The following is a 22,569-nucleotide window of genomic DNA, read 5'->3' as shown; positions in this document are numbered from 1 at the left end:
TTTCTTTTTATACTGAGAGGAAGCAGAAGAGTCAGTTTCCAACCCGAATGTCTATACTCCCTGAGCAGCAGTAAAAAGTCATCCTTCTTGCAGCCGGACCCAGAATCAACTGGAGTCTCAAACTCTTAGGCCTACAGCCAGTGGCAACTTAACACATTATAATAGTTGACCTTCAGGGAAAAAGAGAAACCAGTGCTCTCACTACTGGTGCCAGAAGAAAACCAGCTAATCTTTAAGGCACAAAATAAACTATTCTTAAGGCAGGAAAAGAAAGTGTGAGGACACAGGGAGTTATAATGGAGGCACAGAGAGAAAAATAAAGAAACTGCATTACCAAATAAAGGCTAATACTTCTATGGTTCTCAGTGCTTTTCTATTTGGGAGTATCATGAATTAACATTTTCTTTCTGGGTTTGAACTCATTACTTGGTAAAAATGCAAAGATGTACAAGGCATGTCTTTTTTATTAGGCTCAGAGACTTAAAGGGACTTCTCTTTGGTAATTTTGCTTTGAGTCAGTGACATTAATTAATAGGTTTATGTAGAAAAATTAATAATCACAAGATACTCTTTAAAATCAGTCCTCAAGTACTTTCTGGACCTGGGTCAGGAAATGGGGAAGCAGTTCAAAACTAAAGGGTAAAAAGGAAAATAAAGGTCTGCAGATGGTTCTACACCCAAGGTTGGGAAGATCAATAAGAATATGCACATATAATAATAATGAGGACTTCTGAGTGAAGGGGCACATTCTGAAGCCAGGACAAATGTCTCAACTGTCCTATCTTACCTACTTATTCCCTATCCTAGCTGCACTCTTGAATATAACATTCAGCAAATCCTTAGAATTAATGATTTCATTTAAATGGAAAAAACAAAAGGCCTTTGTACAAAACAAGGAATTTTTTTTAAAATGCCAAAGAAAATGCATTTAAAAGGGCTGGATTATTCTTTAACTAGTAACAAGGCTTGTGTTTACCACCAAAAGTGATCTACAAAGACCAGCTTTATAATTTATGACATTGTATTTTCAAAACTTCTAAGCAACAAAAATATAGCTCAAATCACCAAAAACTTATGTTTGACATATTTATGGCAGCAACCTTACAAATCAATTCCTGTAATTTACTTTATAACAAATATCTTCCACTGCTCAACTGGTTTAGCACAAACAGATCAGAGATGGTTTCTTGTGTGTTTTACAAATATTCTACACAAGTCCTTGAGATCATACTTACAGCTTTAGCAAAAACACCCATGATCTCAGGAAACTGGTGTGTAAGGAAAGCTATCATTGCTGTAGAAGAACATAGTCCTGCTGTGAAATGGATGAAAAAAGGAATCTCCTTCTTTGGGTAAACAGAAACATGATGAAACGCTGCAAGAGAGAAAAGATAGAAATAGATTTTATTTCAGAGTATAGTGTAAGCCAGTTTTAATATTTTCAAGTGAAATCCATTTCTAAAAACTAAAAAGGAAAAATTAAAAAAAAAAAAAAGAACACGAAGTCTCTGGCCAAGCAAGGTAGAAAGAAGTTATCAATTATTTATAGCATCAACAGCACATCTACACAGTTAGATGACTGTTGGGAACTGGGAAAAGGATGGCACTGTGGGAAAGAGCAGTAATTGTAGTCATGCTGAGGTGGTTTTGAAAAAGAGCTTTGTCACTTACTAGCTGTGTGATCTTGAATAAGTTGCTAAACCCTCTAGCAGTTGCCATGGAGTTGTTATGATGAACACTGTAAGCACTTTATAAAGGTGTTGTTTTTTTCGATCTTGGGGAGCTCAGACATGAGTACAGAGATCAAGAAATAGACATGTGGTTGGAGATTTCCTAGAACAGTTAGTAATTTTACCCACTTCTTAATAAGTGTCCTATATGTGGCATTTCATTGAGCACTGTAAAAATCTAACCAGAACATCAAAGTCCTAGATTCTGAACATAAATGGAGTCTATTGTCTTATTTTTACATTTACACATTTACTCAGGTATTATTTTTCTAGTGATTAGATATTTAATTACCAATAGTATTCAAGTATTTTTCTTATTTGAAATGTGAAACTACTTGAATAACAATGATGACAGTAGCTTATTACAATGATTGGTACTCAGTAGGTGCTCAATAAATGTCTGTTAAACTGAGAGCTATTCTGGGACTTCAGTTGGCTGCTCACAGGGTTGGACACAGACCTAAGAATTCCTGATGTAATATCCTGCATAGGTAAGGAATGACTAATTCAGTGCTGAATCAAGTTCAGCTATAAATTTAATGTTTTAAAACATAATGATTCACAGAGAAGATTACACCTAAGTTTCCTTCAATAGACAGGATATTTTTAATGTATTATATACTATCTTTAGAAAGTACATACCAAAAAGCAAACTCATTAAAAATGCAGAAAATTCCCAGAGCCTTGTGTCATGTTTAAAGTAAAAGCACATCAAATCTGAAATTTTTTAAAGTTAGAAACATTAGAAGCTGTGAACAACACTGTGCTTTCAGCACCCCAAAAAAATCAGTCCCCTTTGCTCTGTCCCTCAGCCATGAGAGGACAACTTCTTCTAGCAAATCAAAATATAAAAACCATGGTATTTGCAAAGATAGGGAACAAATACTTACATATGCCAATGTTACTATAGTTGCTTTTGTGTAAGACAGCAAAATTAATAATATTAATTAAACTATAGCATTTTGTGGTTTACAAAGTGCTTTTATTTACATTATTTTTTTCAATAATCCTAGGAGATAGTATTATTCCTACTTTCTGAGGTAGAAAACTGTATAGCGTTAATAGGATAATTTTCTAAAATAAGAAATTTTTATACTGTAGGAGAGATCCAATTTTTTCTTTTTGGATTGCTTTCTGTAGATTCATTTGTCAGTCAATGTTTGGCTAATACATCAAAATAATGGATGACTAGTACAGAAACACTCCCTTAGAAGTAAAGTTCAAATTTCATCACTGGCTTGTAGAGAAAAATTTATCAGGAGGCATAAAAGACAACTAAACAGCTATGTGAACTAAGGGAATAGTTCAAGTCTGAACTTATGAGGTTCATAAGCAAATTCCAGAATGCCTTAAGTCATATCAAGGTTGAAGGAGAATTGAAAGCAAAAAACCTTAAGTACTCTTGGGTATTAAAGCTCCACATTAATAAAAATTTGTTCATTTTATCATAAAGACAGAAAAAATACTCTAAGAATATACAATATAATCAAACTAAACCCCCCAGAATATCCCTCCTCTCACAGCTCCTAGAATTTGCAAATGAGTAGACCCCTAGAAATAACAAAGTCCTGCCAAAACACAAAGTCTCTGTTCTTAAAGGCTATGGCTCTGACAATACAAAATAATGTGATGATTTTATTCACATTACTATGAAAGCTTGCCTTATATTATCAGGCAACCTCTGTAATGATTTGGGGGGCATTATTTTAGGTTAAATGTATTAGCCTAATGTAATACACTCTTGCATATTGATGTTCCACAATTAAAGATTCATTCCTTTGCCTTAAATATCCTTGTTCCCATTAAAATAGAAAAACAACACCTACTATCATCACCTGAGGAAAGAAAATATTTCTAACACTAATGACCTTCTAATTGCCAAAGTCAATGGATTCTTCTCAGTAATTACCTTACTTAATACCTTGGATACTCCTCCTCACTTGGAATTTTTTTTCTCCTTTTAGTTTCTAGGATACCTAGTTCTGGTTCTTGTCCTGTCTCAGACCATTCCTTCACTGAATCTTCTGACTCCTTATCGGCCACCCATTCCTTGGAAATTTTCATCATGGTTCACCTTTGATTTACATCTCACACTCTATACAGTTTCCCTTAGTGATCTCATTCACTCCTAGAAAATAATGACCCCTAAGTCAGTTTTGTGGTGTAGAGGGAAAGAGATATTTTGGTAATTTTGTTTACATGACCTGATCCTGTCGCTAGGCCACAGCAGATTGGATTAGGGATGAACACCTGGGTAAATCTGATTTACTCTCCCAGAAGTTTTAGAAGCAGGACTGAGATACTCTTCATTCTATATTATCCTCATGATGAGGATGACATGTAAATTCAGAGCTGCACAGGGGTATCAAGTCTGGCTACATGAGTGTCTAAGAAAGAGAGAGCCAAACTGCAAAGAGAAAGATAAAAATAACGCAGATACACTAAGAAAAGCAGAAATGAAAGCTCATACAAAGAAAAGATGGAGGTGGGGAATGAAAAGGAAAAGTGAGAATAGGAGAGACTGAAAAAGGCAGTCAGAGACAGAGACACACAGAAAACTGACTCCTGGAAATCCTGATAGCCTTCTCGTTCTGGTCTCTTCCAAGGTGCAATTATAATTGTTGCCTTTGTGTTCTTTGAGATAACTCAGCCTTCTTCCAACAAATTCTCTTTATTTTTAAGCTAACCTGAAGTGGCTCTCTTATACCCAAAGAGGGCTTACAATATTTACTACTTATAAAACATATATTTAATAATATACATATTATATATAACTTACAAACATATCTTAACCCCATGTATGTAGAGATATAAAATATAAAGGCAATGTATGTATCTGTTAAATAGATTACATAATAAAATATTTAAACATATAACACACATGGATATATGTGTATGGTTGACATGTCACATATGCAACATACTCAAAAATAAAAATTGTGGGAGAAAAATATCAGCATACTCAACTTCCATAAGCTCTCCTAAGTTTTTATCTATCTGTTTGAACTTTTCAGTTCTTAAGTCTGATGGCTGTAAAACTGCAACTTTCCTTCCTAGACTTTAGTTCTAATGGACCCAGAACTGTAAAAACTGTGGTACAGATTTATAAGAGGAAACTAGTGTTTATAACTGTCAGCATCCTTATGTATCAGTTAAGTCATAAAAAGGATAATTAGACAAATTTACCAGCTCATAGAGAAAAAAAGTGAGTGGATGATAAGGCAGCTGAGACAAAAAGCACAGACTATTCTTTCAAAAGTTTAGCTTCCTAAAAGCAGGAACTAGACAAACCACTTTCAGCCGTCATAACCCTGTGTGTTTCTGGTTCTCCTCTTGACTCTTGGACTGTTTTTTGTTTTTTTTTTAATTGGGAAGTACAGTCCCTCCAATTTCACTCTACTTTATAAAGATTATTTTGACTATTCTGGGTCCTTTAACATGCCATGTACATTTTGGGATCAGCTTATCAATTTGCAAGAATTGTATTGAATTAATAGATCAATTAGAAGAGAATTGTCATAAAAATAATATTGGGGCTTCCAATCCATAAACATGAACTATCTCTTTATTTATTTAGACTTTCTTTAATTCTTCTACGCAGTATTTAGTGGATTTTAAAAATCTCATACTTCTTTTAATTTAGAACTAAATTGTTTGTTCTCTTTGATGCTATTCTCATTGGGTCTGTTTTCTAGTTTACATTTTGGATTATTCATTGCTGGTATATAAATATGACTGAGTTATATATATATATCAATATTATATCCTGCAACCTTGCTGAACTAGTTTATTAGTTCTAATAATATTTTTATGGAATTCTTAGGACATGAAGATTATGTCATCTGTGAATAAAAACAGTTTTTCTTCTTTCTTTTGAACATGAATGCTTTTTATTTCTTTTTCTTGCTTGATGGCATTAACTAGAACCTTTAGTACAATGCTGAAGAGAAGAGTGCAGACATTCTTGTCTTGTTCCTGATCTTAGGGGGAAAGCATTCAATCTTTCAGCATTAAGTATGATGTTAGCTGTGGGTTTTTTGTAGATGCTCTTTATCAGGTTCAGGAAGTTCCCTTTTATTCCCAGTTTGTTCAGAATTTTTATCATGAATGGGTATAGGATTTTTGTCAAATGCTATTCTCCATCTATTGTCCTTTACACTTTCAGATGTTAAAGCAACCTCGCTATGTGAGGTAAATCCCAATTGGTCATGGAGCATAATCCTTTTTACATGTTGGTGGATTCAGTTTGCTAACATGTTGTTGAAGACATTTGTATCTATGTTCATGAGAGATATTGTTCTATAGCTTTCTTGTAATGTTTTGTCTGACTGTTGTCAGGATAATGTTGGTCTCACAGAATGAGCTGGAGAGTGCTCCTTCTTCATTTGCTGAAAAGTTTGTGAAGGATTGGTGTTATTTCTTCTTTAAGATGACTGCTTGTAAGAAAAGAAAAACAAAAACTTTCATCTGTGTGTCCTTCATTGCACCAAGTACAAGGTTTTAACCACAAAAATATAAAAAATGAACTAAATAATGCAACTATATCCAAGAACTGGCTAAAATAGTATTTAAACAGTATCCTGAACTTCAACCAGAGGCACTTTTAAAATGGGAGAATACTATGAAAAATAATCTAACAACTAATTTTAAGTTTAGAAAAACGTGAATATTTACTTACGAGGTAATAGCTCTCTATCAGCAGTCTCTGTGCAGCTGGGATAAGGATAAAATAGATGGCCTTTCTCTAATGGGTATGGAATCATTCGAAAAGCTGAGGGAAAAAAATATACATCTGTTGACATGCAATTCAATCTCACTTTCATCATCTACTACAATCAAAGCTATTTTGGAGATGTATTTTTATTAAAATGTCTCACAGCATTTTAAAAATTTATTTTAAAAAAATATTTGTTCAGTTGTGCCCGGTCTTAACTGCAGCATACGGGATCTTCAATCTTCAAGGCAGCATGGGGGACCTTTTTTTTTTTAGCGGCATGTGGAATCTAGTTCCTGGACTACAGGTGGAACCTGGGCCCCGGGCATTGGGAGCATGGAGTCTTAGACACTGGACCGCCAGGGAAGTCCCCCACATAGCATTTTGTTTTCTTTTTTAGAGACACATTTTACATGAAAGAAACAAAATATGCAGAGGAACAAATAAGAAGAATAAAATTTATTTAGAGAATAGTGAATGTTCTAACTGAAATAAAACTAAAGGGAGTACTGGAAGATAAGACTGGCTGTGTCCTTCTTGCCTTAGTCTCCTCATTACAAACATAAAATACTTAACTCTCCACATGAGAATTCCACTTCTTAGGGAAATCACACAACTGTTGTAGTTATAACTTCTGTCAACCTAAGAGTTTTCAATGGATCCTAACTTCATATTTGAGCTGTTACCTAAGTTTTCTGTAAGCAGAGCTTAATTTAGATCAGGGGTCACCAAAGTACCTAAATTAAGTATCTAATGGGGTCACCTTTGGTCAGACCTGGACCACTATCTGTTTTTGTAAATAAAATTATATTAGAATATAGTCATGTCTTCTCATTTATATATTATAAAAGGCTGCTTTCATGCTGTAAGAGTTGGGTAATTGTGACAAAGACTATGGCCCACAAAGACTAAATATTTACCAACTGGTCCTTTACAGAAAAAGTTTATGCATCCTTTATCTAGATTATCATCCATTCCCACAGACTTCTTAAAGAAGAAATCTTTATTGATCTATTCAACTATCAAAATTATAAGGTTTTTGTTTTTCCTTTAGTGCTTGGATCTAGGAACTTTTGTCAAAATACAGATTTTTGTTTTGCTGCAATAAAATACAGCAACTTTTCCAAAGTCACAGAGCAAATTAAATCAGTGACACTAGGAAATCATTCATTAAGATGATTATTCATGAAACACTGAATCAATCATATACTTATGGAGAATTTCCTATGTGCCAAGCAGGCTAGGCATTGATGACACATACAAAGTGAATAAGATAGACTACGTAGTTTTGAGAAGCTTGCAAACTATTGGAGAAAAAAACAAAAGAAAATCTAAGTATCCCAAAACATCAAGCTCCTCAGCTTTCACTAATCTGTATATTGTCAGTATCAAGCACAGTGCCTAACGCTCAGCAAAAGTTTATACAGAAGTTCCCAAATTTTCTTGATTCAAGGACACATGGTGCCCTTCATGTCTCAGTAATTTGCTATGATGCCCCAACGCTTTAAGAAGTATTTAACAATTCCACTTACTAAGTAGTGGTTCTGATCAATTTCAAAACTTTTTGTTCTAACAGCTTAGCAGCAAGTTGAAAAAAATACACATAAATTAAAGGAAAAAAGTTATTTCATTTTTAAATAACCATCATTTCTCCCTAATGGGATGTATGAGCCTGTTGGACAGCACACAATTTCTCAAACCTCAGAATCACTTTGAATAATACCATCCTCATTTCCTGTTCTACACTGAGTTTTGTGTGATACTTCCTTTAATCATAGCAACTAACAAAAATCCAGCTTTGCAAAGCTATGACAACACTAAAAGAAAACAGAGAATACTGTTGAAATCTTTAACTATCTAGAGCTACAGTTTGAATGGTGTATTGCTGTGTTTCTACGAAAAATTTAAAATCTCATGGCACTCTTGTGAATTTACCAAAATGTCCAAAAGTACCTCAGTGCAACGTTTGAGAACTGAGGAGGTTAACAAGTTTTAGTTGTTATTTAGAATGTGCACTGAATTTAAATTTTCATCTATAGCTAATTTTAAGAAGTTACAAATGAGAGACCTGGTAGTTAGTGGAAAATAATTCAATTTTCCAAAGAAATATACAAATGGCCAATTAACACACAAAAATATGTTCAAAATTAATTATTAGGGACATGCAAATCAAAATGAGGTACTATTTCATACCCATTAGGGTGCTATTACCAAAAACCAGAAAATAACAAGTACTGGCAAGGATATAAAGAAAGTGAAACCCCTGTGCATTGCAAGTGGAATGTAAAATGGTTCAGCTGCTATAGAAAATAGTACAGTTGTTCCTCAAACAATTAAACACAAAATTATATGATCTAGCAGTTCCACTTCTAGGAGTACACTGAAAAGAACTGAAAGCAAGAACTTAAACAGGTATTTATGCACCCATGTTCATAGCAGCATTATCCACAATAGCCAAAAGGTGGAAACAGCCCAAATGTCCACTGATGGATGAATGGATAAACAAAACTTTGTATATACTTACAATGGAATATTATTCATCCTTAAAAAGAAAAGAACTCTTACACATACTTCAACAATATGGTAAATGAAATAAGCCACATATAAAAGCACAAATGTATAATTTCACTTATATGAGACACCTAGAGTAGTCAAACTCATAGAGACAAAAAATAGAATGGTCCATGGCTGATTCATATCAATGTATGACAAAACCCACTGGAAAAAAAAAAAATTAAAAAATATAAAAAAATAAAAAACAACAACAACAACAACAAAAAAAAATAGAATGGTTACCAGGGGGCTGGGAAGGAGGAAAGAATGAGGAGTTACATTTCAATTGGTACAGAATTTCAGTTTGGGGTGATGAAAACACTCAGGATGGATGATGGTGATGGTTGCACAACAATGTATATGTATTTCACAGAACTGAGCATTTTAAAACATTTAAAATGCTTTTATGTTATATATATTTTACCACAATTAAAAAATTTGGGGGGGATTTCCCTGCTGGTTCAGTAGCTAAGACTCAAAGCTCTCAATGCAGGGGGCATGGGTTCAATCCCTGGTCAGGGAACTAGATCCTATATGCCACAACTAAGTGGCACAGTCATCATATACATTTTAAAAAAATAAATATTTTTTTAAAAATTTTTTAAAGAATTAAGTTGATTTCAGTAATGAAAAAAAGTTTCATACTGTACACATCTCAAAACAAAACCAAAAGAAGTCCAATTTAAAAAATATTAGAATAGCAAGCCACATTAAAAAATAAATGAAGGTATATAAATTTTAATTTTTTTTCCTTATAAATATTTAATTCACATGAACATACAGCAGAATACCCAAACAGTTTTTCATTCTGCTTTTCCTAAATGTGGTTTTAATATAAGCACATTACACACTTCTCCTACCAATAAACCAATAAACACCATGGAGTTCACTTTCAAACCAATCTGAACAATAAATCCTTAAGGAAACCCAGACAATCTCATTAAAAAAAGACTGCCTGTGAATGCAATGAATAGTCAGGAAGACTAGCACTGCATCCGGAAGAGAGCACTCACTGCCTTCCCACGTGCACTGCAGCAGGTTAAGAGCGCCTTCTATCCTCTTCCAGTGCTGAAGGTGAAAGAACGCGTAGGCAACTGCTTCACTGTCACCCCGCTTCAGAATGTGTTCTGGAGGTAAAATGAGGCTTTTCATCTCTAGTAAATACTAGAGAAATAACATACACACATAGACACACCACACACACAAAAAAAGAAAATTATGTTAAATTCAAACATCCACAAAAGTGTAGATTCAAATTTAATAAAGTTAACTAGATTTAAAAAACAAACATTAAGCTAGTTGAAATGACAAGAAGGTCTTACTGATAATGTGTATAAAATGCTTGTATATATGCAAATCCCAAAGATCAGAATATGCCTAAAGGTAAAAATAAGGTAATAAATGACTTATGTGCAACTTTAAATACAAAATGGAAACTAAGCTGAAGAAATAATGTGTGAGAAAATTATTTATTTTTCCAAAAAAGGATAAATGTAAAAAATTATAAAACACAATTTTGGAACAACATGTTGTGGCAACATTTTTTTCTTTATTTCTCTTTTACTGTGTGTGTGTGTGTTAGTCACTCAGTTGTGTCCAACACTCTGTAACCCCATGGACTATGGCCCGCCAGGCTCCTCTGTCCATGGAATTCTCCAGGCAAGATACTGGAGTGGGTTGCCCTTTTACAGTGAAGGAATTTAACTGTTAAGAAGTTCAATTCTTAAACACAGGGCAAAGCACTATGCTTGTTAGGGAATGCCAAGACACTATTCTCTGGAGCTTCCTAATGTATTGAGAAACACAGATTTTTTTTGGTGGGGCGGGGGTGGGGGGGGCGGTGCGTGCTACGCAGCTTCTGGGATCTTCGTTCCCCAACCTGGGATCAAATCTGGCCCCTTGGCAGTTGAAAGCACAGATTCCCAACCAATGGACCACCAGGGAATTCCCAAGAAAGACAGATTCCTTAAATTAATTATAATCAGACTATGTGCTTTACTATAGGTACAGATACATATAGGCATATGGATAGGAGGTATTATTTTTTAATTTAGCTTTTAATAACAGCTTTATTGAGATATAATTTACATACTTTACAGTTCACCCACTTAAAGTACACAATTCAATACTTTTTAGTACATTAACAGATATGTGCAACCATTACCACAATTTCAGAATATTTTCATCATTTCAAAAGGAAACCCAAATGTATATTAGTGTAGCCACTACAGAAAACAGTAGGAGGTTCCTCAAGAAACTAAAAATAGAGTTACTATATGATCCGGCAACCCTGCTCCTGGGCATATATCTGGAGTAAACTATAATTTGAAAAGATTCAGAGACCTCAATGTTCATTGTGGCAATATGTACAATAGCCAATCTAAATGTCCACTGACAGATGAATGGATAAAGATGTTGTGTATATATATAAAATATATGTATGTATATATATATATGTATATATATAAAATATATGTATGTGTATATATATATATATATATAATGGAATACTACTCAGCCATAAGAAAGAATGAAATAATGTAGCAACATGGATGGACCTAGAGATGATCATACATAATGAACTAAGTTAGAAAGACAAATATCATATGATATCACTTGTATGTGGAGTCTAAAATATGACACAAATGAACTTTTATGAAACAGAAACAGACTCACAGACACAGAGAACAGACTTATGGAAGCCAGGGGAAGGGAGGTGGGAGAGGGATGAATTGAGAGTTTGAGATCAGCAAATGCAAACGATTATGGAGAGAATGGATAAACAACAAAGTTCCATTTAGCACAGGGAAATATATTTAATATCCTGTGATAAATCATAATGGAAAAGAATATAAGAAGAATGTATATATATGTATAATGAAATCACTTTGCTCTACAGTAGAAATTAACACAACAATGTAAATTAACTATACTTCAATAAAATAAATTAAAAAAAAAAAGAAACACCATACTCTTTAGTTATCACCCTCTCCATTCTCAATCTCCCTCAGCTCTAAGCAACCACTAATATACTTTCTGTCTCTATAGATTTGCCCATTCCAGATATTTGATACAAACAGAATCATTTAATATATGGTCTTTTGTGACTGGTTTAATTCACTTGGCATATATCCATGTTGTAGCATGTATCAGGACACCATTCTTTTTGTGGAACAATATTATACAAAATAATATTCCATTGTATAATATAAACAATATTATAAATACAAATAATAATATAAATAATATTCCATTATATGGATAGACCACATTTATTTGTCCATTCATCATTTGATGGATATTTGGTCTTCACCTTCTGGCTATTGTGAATAGTATTACAATAAACATTGATGCTGTGAAAGTGCTACACTCAATATGTCAGCAAATTTAGAAAACTCAGCAGTGGCCACAGGACTGGAAAAGGTCACTTTTCATTCCAATCCCAAAGAAAGGCAATGCCAAAGAATGCTCAAACTACCACACAGTTGAACTCCTCTCACACACTAGTAAAGTAATGCTCAAAATGCTCCATGCCAGGCTTCAAGTGACACGTGAACCGTGAACTTCCAGATGTTCAAGCTGGTTTTAGAAAAGGCAGAGGAACCAGAGATCAAATTGCCAACATCTGCTGGAACATCGAAAAAGCAAGAGAGTTCCAGAAAAACAACTGAAACATTATTGACTATGCCAAAGCCTTTGACTGTGTGGATCACAATAAACTGTGGAAAATTCTGAAAGAGATGGGAATACCAGACCACCTGACCTGCCTCTTGAGAAACCTGTATGCAGGTCAGGAAGCAACAGTTAGAACTGGACATGGAACAACACACTGGTTCCAAATAGGAAAAGTAGTACGTCAAGGCTATATATTGTCACTGTAGTTATTTAATTTATATGCAGAGTACATCATGAGAAATGCTGGGCTGGATGAAGCACAAGCTGGAATTAAGACTGCTGGGAGAAATATCAATAACCTCAGATATGCAGATGATACCACCCTTATGGCAGAAAGTGAAGAACTAAAGAGCCTCTTGATGAAAGTAAAAGAGGAGAGTGAAAAAGTTGGCTTAAAGCTCAACATTCAGAAAACTAAGATCATGGCATCCAGTCCCATCATTTCATGACAAATAGATGGGGAAACAATGGAAACAGTGGCTGACTTTATTTTTTTGGTCTCCAAAATCACTGCAGATGGTGACTGCAGCCAAGAAATTAAAAGATGCTTACTCCTTGGAAGAAAAGTTATGACCAACCTAGACAGCCTATTAAAATGCAGAGACATTACTTTGTCAACAAAGGTCCATCTAGTCAAGGCTATGGTTTTTCCAGTAGTTACGTATGGATGTGAGAGTTTGACTATAAAGAAAGCTGAGTGCCAAAGAATTGATGCTTTTGAACTGTGGTGTTAGAGAAGACTCTTGAGAGTCCCTTGGACTGCAAGAAGATCCAACCAGTCCATCCTAAAGGAAATCAGTCCTGAATATTCATTGGAAGGTCTGATGTTGAAGCTAAAACTCCAATACTTTGGCCACCTGATGCGAAGAACTGACTCATTTGAAAAGACTCTGATGCTAGGAAAGACTGAGGGCAGGAGGAGAAGGGGACGACAGAGGATGAGATGGTTGGATGGCATCACCAACTCTATGGACATGAGTTTGGGTAAACTCCGGGAGCTGGTGATGGACAGGGAGGCCTGGCGTGCTACGGTTCATGGGGTTGCAAAGAGTGGGACATGACTGAGTGACTGAACTGAACTGAACCATTGTGTATGGATTTTTATGTGAGCAAAGGTTTTCATTTCTCTTGGGTTACTAGGAGTGGAATTGCTATGTCATATGGTAAATTCTATGTTTAAGAGGTAATAATTATGTTTTAAACCACTGATGGGCTTCCCTGGTGGCTCAGCTGGTAAAGAATCCGCCTGCAATGTGCAAGACCTGGGTTTGATCCCTGGGTTGGGAAGATCCCCTGGAGAAGGGAAAGGCTACCCACTCCAGTATTCTGGCCTGGAGAATTCCATAGACTGTATAGTCCATGGGGTTGCAAAGAGTTGGACTCAACTGAGCAAATTTCACTTTCGCTTTGTGGAAGTGGCGGAAAGTGATGGAAAGGTGGAAAGTGGATAGCAGATTGAGAAGTGTGGCGGGGAGAAGAATAGGAAGACATATTCATTGTATAGGGCCAACTTGAATTCTTGAGACTAAAGAGAATAGTACAAGATGCATTCAAGTAAGTGAGCATGCCTGTTAAAGTTGCTGCTGCTGCTAAGTCACTTCAGTGTCCGACTCTGTGCGACCTCATAGACGGCAGCCCACCAGGCTCCCCCATCTCTGGGATTCTCCAGGCAAGAACACTGGAGTGGGTTGCCATTTCCTTCTCCCTGTTAAAGTTATAACCTATCAATTCTTATTCACATATGAAATGAAATTCTATCTTAAACTCTTGAAGAAATGTTTCCCTTAATATTACAATCCATATCAAAAGCAGCATAATCACAGTTATTGCACTATTCAAATATACTAATTAGATGAAGAAAGATGCAAAATTAACTACTTGTGGTGGGGTCTTCCCAGGTGGCGCTAGTGCGGGTTCAATCCCTGGGTCGGGAAGACCCTCTGGAGAAGGGCATGGCAACCCACTCCAGTATTCTTGCCTGGAGAATCCCATGGACAGAGGGGCCTAGTGGGCTACAGCCCATAGGATCGCAAAGAACTGGACATGACTGAAACAACTTAGCACGCATGCACAGTGGTGGGTTAGTTGCTAAGTCGTGTCCAATTCTTGCAACCCCATGGACTTCAGCCCTCCAGCCTCCTCTGTTCATAGGATTTTCCGAGAAAGAATACCAGAGTGGGTTGTCATTTCCTTCTCCAGTGGATATTCCCATCCAAGGGATCAAACCCCGCTCTCCTGCACTGAAGGCAGATTCTTTACTGACTGAGCTACCAGGGAAGCCAACTTGTACACCACCTTTATTATTAAAGTAGTCAACTTAAAATCTTTTAAAAATAGCTAGCTTCTTCTTCCAAAGACTGAGGCCAGAGTACACCTCCCCTACTAGAATAAGTTTGAAATCACCTTTTTGTGTCTCAATAATTTGATACCGAATTATGTGTCATGCGGTGCAAACCACATTAATGTCTATTATAAAATATAAAAAGAGAGACATTCCAAAGGTGTCTTAAAAGATATATCCTTACATTTCATTAATGAGATAAACAGCATAAATTCAACAATTGAATTTGTGAAATACTTTGTAAAACTACTACAAACAGGAAGAATTATAAAAATAAAAATTTGTAGTGCTTTCAAATTTATAGACTTAGATTATTAATCAATACATATGGACTCATGGCATTAATACATATAAAGTAATTTTTCTTTTTTGTTTATGCAATGTGCCTTTCCAACACTTACTGGGCTTAGTGCTCATCTTTAATTACTCTTTATTCCTATAACCCAATAAAGCTGAAATTAAAAAGCAAAAAAGATAAAAGAATAATTACTCTTAGTCTTGATGTCTCTGGCTCTCTCCTCAAAGTGTAAGAATGCAGTCTGCTCATCAATTTATTTTAGCAGATGTCACAAGCTATGAGATTATTTACTAATCCAGTTTGGGGACTTAACATTTCCCATTCAGTTTCTTAAAGGAATGCAGCAGAGGTTGTGTCCTGGTCAAGCAAAGCCCATTTGCTGCCTGGCTGGGTTCTCTACCCTTAGTGCCTTGGACCTATATTCAGGAGGGTAATATTCTTTCTAATCCTCTTTAATCCTTGCCCATTTTTTTAAAAACACAGTAAAAGATCACTCACACCAGGCGGCTGTGGGAAAATGGACTCAAATACCTGACCTCTGACATGACTCCTTACGCTCTTTGCAAGTGCACTAAGAGCTTCTTCGGTAGGAAGCAAAGAAAATGAGGCAATCATAGTGTAATCTCCATCATAAAAAGAATATCTTATTTTCAGAGAGGTTCAATACTTAAACCAAGTCTTTTCTATTAGAATTTTGCTTTATTTTACAGATAAAAACATTTCCAATTATTTTCAATCAGTTTTAGAATTCTAAAGCTTTAGACTAACGCCTATCTTTGTTAAGCCACTCAGCAATTATATTAACAATTATTCAGTAAAACTTATAAAAAGTTTCAATTTAATACACATAAAAATACTTTTAGCAATTATTAATATATATCTATACTTCTCACTGAGCAATATTCTAAGTGATAATTCAGATAGCAATCAAATAGATATGATACCTTTATTAGAAAATGATACGTTAGGATTTTATATTAAAAATCTTTATTATTTAATCATGAAAAAATTGTTTCCTTATGCTACCTTATTTTTTACTATCATGTCTTACCTACCAGCAAATGTCCTTTACAATTTGACTTTAAAGCAAAGCAATTCTTATTTTTTAATTTCCAATAGGACATTGAAATAAAATTTCACCCTCAAAATATAAAGAAAAACTTTCAACTTAAAGGAAATATACTTAAAATAGCCAATTATAAAAAAAATAGCCAATTATAGGATTATTACTTATTTTGTGTCCTCCACAAAGTGCTACTCAGGAATTTTTGCTACCCAGAAAAAGCTGTAAGTTATTACACAATAGAATCATATCCTTTATATTCTACTTCAGCATCTAGCATACTACACTATCCACCCAAAGCACACCCTAAAACAATTATTAACTGACTGGATCTGATATATATAAATATATATATATAAATATAGCAAAAATGTCTTCAAACTCATACCTGTATTTCAGTTTTTACTTAAAGGTATTTTCTAACTCTCTGGGCAAACTTAAAACAAAGTGAAAATAAATTCAAGACTACTTCTGTTTGAAGAATGAAGAATATGAAAAGTTAAAAACTGAGGGGTAATTTGGTTTGTTTTGGTTTTTTTTTTTTAGCTTATGAAAGGACATATTTACAGTACAAAAATGCAAACACTCCAGAGTCACATGGAAAAGAATATATTACAAGATTGGTGATTAAAGAAAATAAAGATAATCTGATTTATATTTGTCTGGATTTCTTTTTTTTAAGCATAACATAAAACACTACTTTTCTTAAATATAGTATCAAATTGTTATGCAACTCACTTTTTACTTCACAATATATCTTGTGTATCTTTTTCTGTCTCTATATAGATCTAACTCATTATTTTAAAATATAGTACAATATTCCATTAAAAGTTGAGTTCTTTTATAAGTTAAGAAATAAGGTCATGCTGAAATTGTACTTCTGTCATTAAAAGGCCAAAAGTGACATAATGTAGCAAAATTCACAAAATATTAAATGGCTTAAAAATATGATGGGATCTAAAATTTTATATTCTTTACCTCAGATATAGGTCTTTATAGTAGTACAAATCTAAATTACAAACATTCACCAAATATTTACAAAATTCACCAAACATTTACTGAATGCCCATTATGTGCTAAGTAGAATATCGGACATAAAATGATGCTAAGACAAAAGTCCTGCTTTTTTTAAAAGCTCACAAATAACTAAGGGAGAGATATATAAACAAACCAAATATATATATATATATATATTTAATCATATATATATATGATTAAGGCACTAAACAAATAGAAGAAAGAACATTAACTCTGCTTGGAAAAAGTGGGAAAGACATCTCTATAAAGGAGGCATCAGATGAGCAGGATCTCAAAGAATGAGTAGACACTTGCCAAGCAGAGAAGAGACTGAGCATATATATAATGGTAGGGAGTCATAATGAGACCTAACTAATTCAGGGAATAGCAGTGCTAGAGGTAAGCAACAAAGCAGAAGTGGCAAGGAGCGAGACTGGAGACAGGTACTGGGCCCAGACTATGAAGGGCTTCTATACACCCAATACTAAGGGGTTGGTCCTTATCCTATAGGCAAAACGGAACAAGCAGAGCTCTTTGGCAGAGTAAGATTTGCTATTTAGATTGATAACTCTGGCAATAGCCAGAGTAGAGAGCGATGGATGGTATGGAGACCACTGAGGAATCTGTTTAAATAGTCCAAGAAAAATTAGGGGATATGCAGATAGATGATTCATTTTGCTGTTCAGTAAAAACTAACACAACATTGTAAAGCAACTATACTCCAATAAAAAATTAATTTTAAAAATGCAGAGAATGTCTGGCAACAAATACACCAGACAGAAACAGTGGTTACGTAAGAGAAGTAGAACTGGGAGAGGAAAAACAGGGGATTATTTTACTTTATAACTTCTGAAGAGTGTGAATTTTTTTTTTTTTTTAATTCATTACTTTGATGAACAAGCAGTGAAGGTGCACAATAAGCAGTGACAGTAGGGATGGAGTATATGGTTAGATCTGAAAGACATTTCAAAGGATATGAGTTGGTAATTTGGAAAGGACAGAGTAAAGGTTTATTAGAGAAGAGAATAATAAAGTCATAAATCAAAATATAGAAATAGAAAGGAGAGGCAAGTTGGAGAAGAAACTAAAAATTTTTTTAAAAAATCTACTTTGAGACACATTGAAATGTCTGAGGTACCTATCCAGGTAAAAATTTCCACAACTAGATAGAAATGCGAGTCTCTTAGACAAGGAAGAAAGCCAGAGTTAAAAGAAATACATTTGGAAATTACCAGCAAATAAAATACAGTCAAAGACATAAACCAAAGCTAACACTTAGTATGTGCTACAGGGCCTTCCAGATTACCTTCAAATCACCTTCTCAATATATAGGGAATAAATCAGAAATTGCTGGGGCCAATTTTAACTAGTTCTCAACTATGGACAATATACTCAAATAATCACTCAAGTCTCTTGCTTTTCACTAAAAATAATAAAAATTAAAGCTACTTTGAGAGCTATAGTTAAAAAGACATAATGATGTATGGTCGGATGGTTTCTTTCATAACTCTATACCTATGCTTACACTCAAATTCACTTCAATTTTGAATTGCTTTGATCTTCATAATTTATCTCTAGATTACTTTGTTTCTATTACTCTGCAAATCTTACAACAGCTTTTGACCAAAAGCAATATAATTCTGACCTGAAGTAATGATAATGCTTTATAATCTTCCTCTTAAAAGCAGAGGTTAAAGAAAAATCTCTCTGAAGGCATCTGAAGTTAAGGTACTTTGCTCTTGATCAGTCATGCACATCAAGAACCAATTTATCTCTGCAATTAGTTTTCTCAGTGCACATTCTATGAGATTGGACAGGCAGGCTGAATGCAAAGATTCCACACGGAGATGTATTATAGGAGAGACTAAACAAAGTTCCAAGATAGAAAGTAAAAACAACTGCTATCTGGATAAACTGAAAAAAACATGATACTACCTAACAGCCTCAGGAGCAAAGTGAAAGTGATCTTACATTAAAAAGAGAGGGACTGGGGGCTAAACAGCGCATCATCCTATGGAGCAACACCTCAAGAAATAAGCATTTGATATCTCAATCCTTCCAGCCTGTCCACAGTACAATATAATGGAAAGCAAAAGGTCCACTGTGCTCTAGGAATGGGTCACAGACTTTAATACCACTTCCTTTTTCTCTCTGTACTCCTGCTATGCCACTCAGAATCTCAGTCAAGTGCCCCTTCCCCTCCTCTTCTACACTTGCTGCTATAATATAGGTAGTATGGCCAAAGAAACGTAACGCTGCTGCTGAAGACCCAGTAGCTTCTCTGATGGATGGGACTCATCCTACAGGCTTCAATTTCTGACCAACCAGAATGGATTTTACCTTTTACGTATTAATTTATTTTTAAAATTCCCCTTATACTTATAAAGGCCACCTGGCATGGTCTACTTTCTTAGCAGCACAATGCCAAAACTAGTTTTAATATAAAGTAAGAAATAATAACTTTTAAAAGCTACAGATTACATATTCTTAAATATGTACTTAATTTGTAGAGATTTACTAAACAAGTTTTTGTCATTGTTTTGTTTTTAAATGTTCTATTATTATCACTCTTCTCTCAAGGGCTTCTTCTATAAGACAAAATAAATTGTCCTCAGGGTATTAAGTAATTCAAATTAGTTAATTCCTGTCTCACCTAACTATCTTCACCTTCACATCTTCTCAACAAAGGAATCCCCAAGTCTCATACACTCTGAAGTACTAAAATAATATTCACACGGAAAGAGGACAAACTGGAACAGCTTAAACAGGAAGAGAAAATGGTAACAGAGCATAATAAAGCAATGATAGCTGTAATAATCAATACTGTTACCTGATATTCAGACATTGTTAATAGCAGTAGTGTCAGTCACTCAGTCGTGTCCGACTCTTTGCAACCCCGACTCTTGGCAACCCCACAGGCTGTATAGCTCACCAGGCTCCTCTGTCCATGGGAGTCTCCAGGCAAGAAAACTGGAGTGGGTTGCCCTTCCCTTCTCCAGAGGATCATCTCCCCAACCCAGGGATCAAACTTTAAGAACTTCACAAATATCATCTCATTTTATGAGGAGGCATGACAGTGTTTTCCATGTTGAATCATATCTTTTTTTTTCTTTATTGAGGTATAATTTAAAAACAGTAAAATGCACAGGCTTTAAGTATGTAGTTCAACGACTTTTAAAAAACACAGACAAGCAACACCATCACCCCAGAAAGTTTCCTTTCCAGTTAATACCTCTACCCTGACCACCTGAGGCAAACTACTGTGCTAATTTCTACCACAATAGATCACTTTTATCTTTTCTCGAGTAGCACATAAATGGAATCATTCAGAATATACTCCTTTGCACAATACTATATTTTTAAGATTCATCCATGTTTTGCTGTATCAGTTGTTCTTTTCTTTTTATTGCTAAATAAATTTTCATTCTCTTGGATACATACCTTGGTGTAGAACTTCTGGGTGACAGGATGAGATATATGTCTAATTTTATAAGAAATTGCCAAAGTGGTTGTATCATTTCATACACTAAGGCAGCAATGTATTAGAGTTCTAAATATTCCACACTCTTACCAATATTTTATAGTATTTTTAATTACAGCCATTCTGATAGGCATAATACCTTATTGTAATTTTATAATGCATTTCCCTGATAACTAAATATGGTGAGCACCTCTTTACGTGTTTATTGGACATTCCAATATCTTCTCTGCTGAAGTATCTGTTCAAGGCTTTTGATTAAAGTTGTCATTTTATATTTATATATTCTGAATATGAGTTTGTTTGCTTGGCAAACAAGCAAACTGGAGATACTATTTTCCTGTTTGCAGTTTGCATTTTCATTTAAAAAGAATGATGGTGAAGATTTTATTTACTTTGGCCACACTGCACAACTATGGGACTTTAGGTCTCTGACCAGGGACAGAACTTGAACACTCAGCAGTGAAAGCACGTAGTTCTAATCACTGACCACTGGGGGATTCCCTGCCTTTTCATTTTTAACACTGTCATCAGTGAGAAGAATTTTAAAGTTTTGAAAAGGCCAATATAGAATTTTTTTTTCTCTTACAGTTAAGTGCCTATACTGTCCTAGGAAATTTTTGTGTACCTGAAAATTTCAAAGATATTCTTAGATTTTTTTTCTAAATGTACAGTTTTAGCTTTTACACTTAGGTAAATGATCCATCTCAAATTAATGGTTATGCATGCTATGAGAATATTTCATGATTTTTTCCCCATTCAGACATTCAGATGTTCCATCACCATTTGTTGAAAAGCGTTTCCTTTCCCCACCCAATTGCACTGGTGCTTTTCTCAAAAATGAAATGACAAAATACATATGGATATATTTCTGGACTTTTTAAGGCAACTATTTCAAATTTAAATCTAAAAATAATAAAATTTAGAAGAATTTTGTGGTAGTATGCTAATAAAAACTCTCAGTGAAATATTGCAGCAAACTACTGCTACATCCTAAATTAGACAATACTATTCTAACTGATGTGTAAACTGTCTTACTAAAAACAATTACATCTACAGTAAATCACTGATATTGGGGATTTAATATTTATGGTTTCAATCATCTGTGGAATCTCTAAACAGCCATGATGTATAAAGCCATAATTTTGTTAAGGCACAATCTGAATCATGTGCTCTGAGGCTTGTTTACACATAAGTAATTTACCAAAGGGATAACCCTAGCTGACTCTGCAGTATCCACATCTCAGCAAGGTTCATGACCAATCTTATGATTTCATTTCATGGGTAAAATTATGTTACACTGGTATTTCTCAACTATGGAGATTCATAATGGTTTTAGATCATGTTAATCAAGAATGTCAATGGCAGAAAAATGTTAAAGACCACTTTTTATAAGTGAATTTAAAAATGTGCAAAGGACTTGAATATTTACCCAAAGAAGATACACAATCCCATTCTTGGGCATATATCTGGAGAAAACCATAATTAGAAAAGATACACGCATGCCAATGTTCACTGCAGTACTAGTTACAATAGCTAAGACATGAAAGCAACCTACATGTTCATTGACATATGAATGGATAAAGAATATGTGGTACACATACACAATGGAATACTATTCAGCCATAAAAAAGAATGAAATAATGCCATTTGCAGCAACATGGATGAATCTAGAGATTGTCATACTAAGTGAAGTAAGT

The 22,569-nt window shown here is 34.6% G+C and overlaps 1 protein-coding gene across 8 annotated transcripts in view; it reads right to left on the bottom strand.

Moving 5' to 3' along the window:
* ST7L (suppression of tumorigenicity 7 like) overlaps positions 1–22,569 on the bottom strand; it is a 91,962-nt gene that overhangs the window by 21,834 nt on the left and 47,559 nt on the right. For 6 of the 8 annotated variants that reach the window (XM_043876585.1, XM_043876580.1, XM_043876582.1 and 3 more), the window contains 3 exons: positions 10,011–10,161; positions 6,409–6,501; positions 1,236–1,375 (listed from right to left, as the gene is read on the bottom strand). In XM_043876585.1, the coding sequence (XP_043732520.1) occupies positions 1,236–1,375; positions 6,409–6,501; positions 10,011–10,161 (384 nt within the window). The other 2 variants (XM_043876583.1, XM_043876584.1) reach the window with 2 other exon arrangements.

This window comes from Cervus elaphus, chromosome 20 (assembly GCF_910594005.1).
Source record: "Cervus elaphus chromosome 20, mCerEla1.1, whole genome shotgun sequence".
NCBI classification, from domain to species: Eukaryota; Metazoa; Chordata; class Mammalia; order Artiodactyla; family Cervidae; genus Cervus; species Cervus elaphus.
This window is presented reverse-complemented; position numbering and strand designations above follow the sequence as displayed.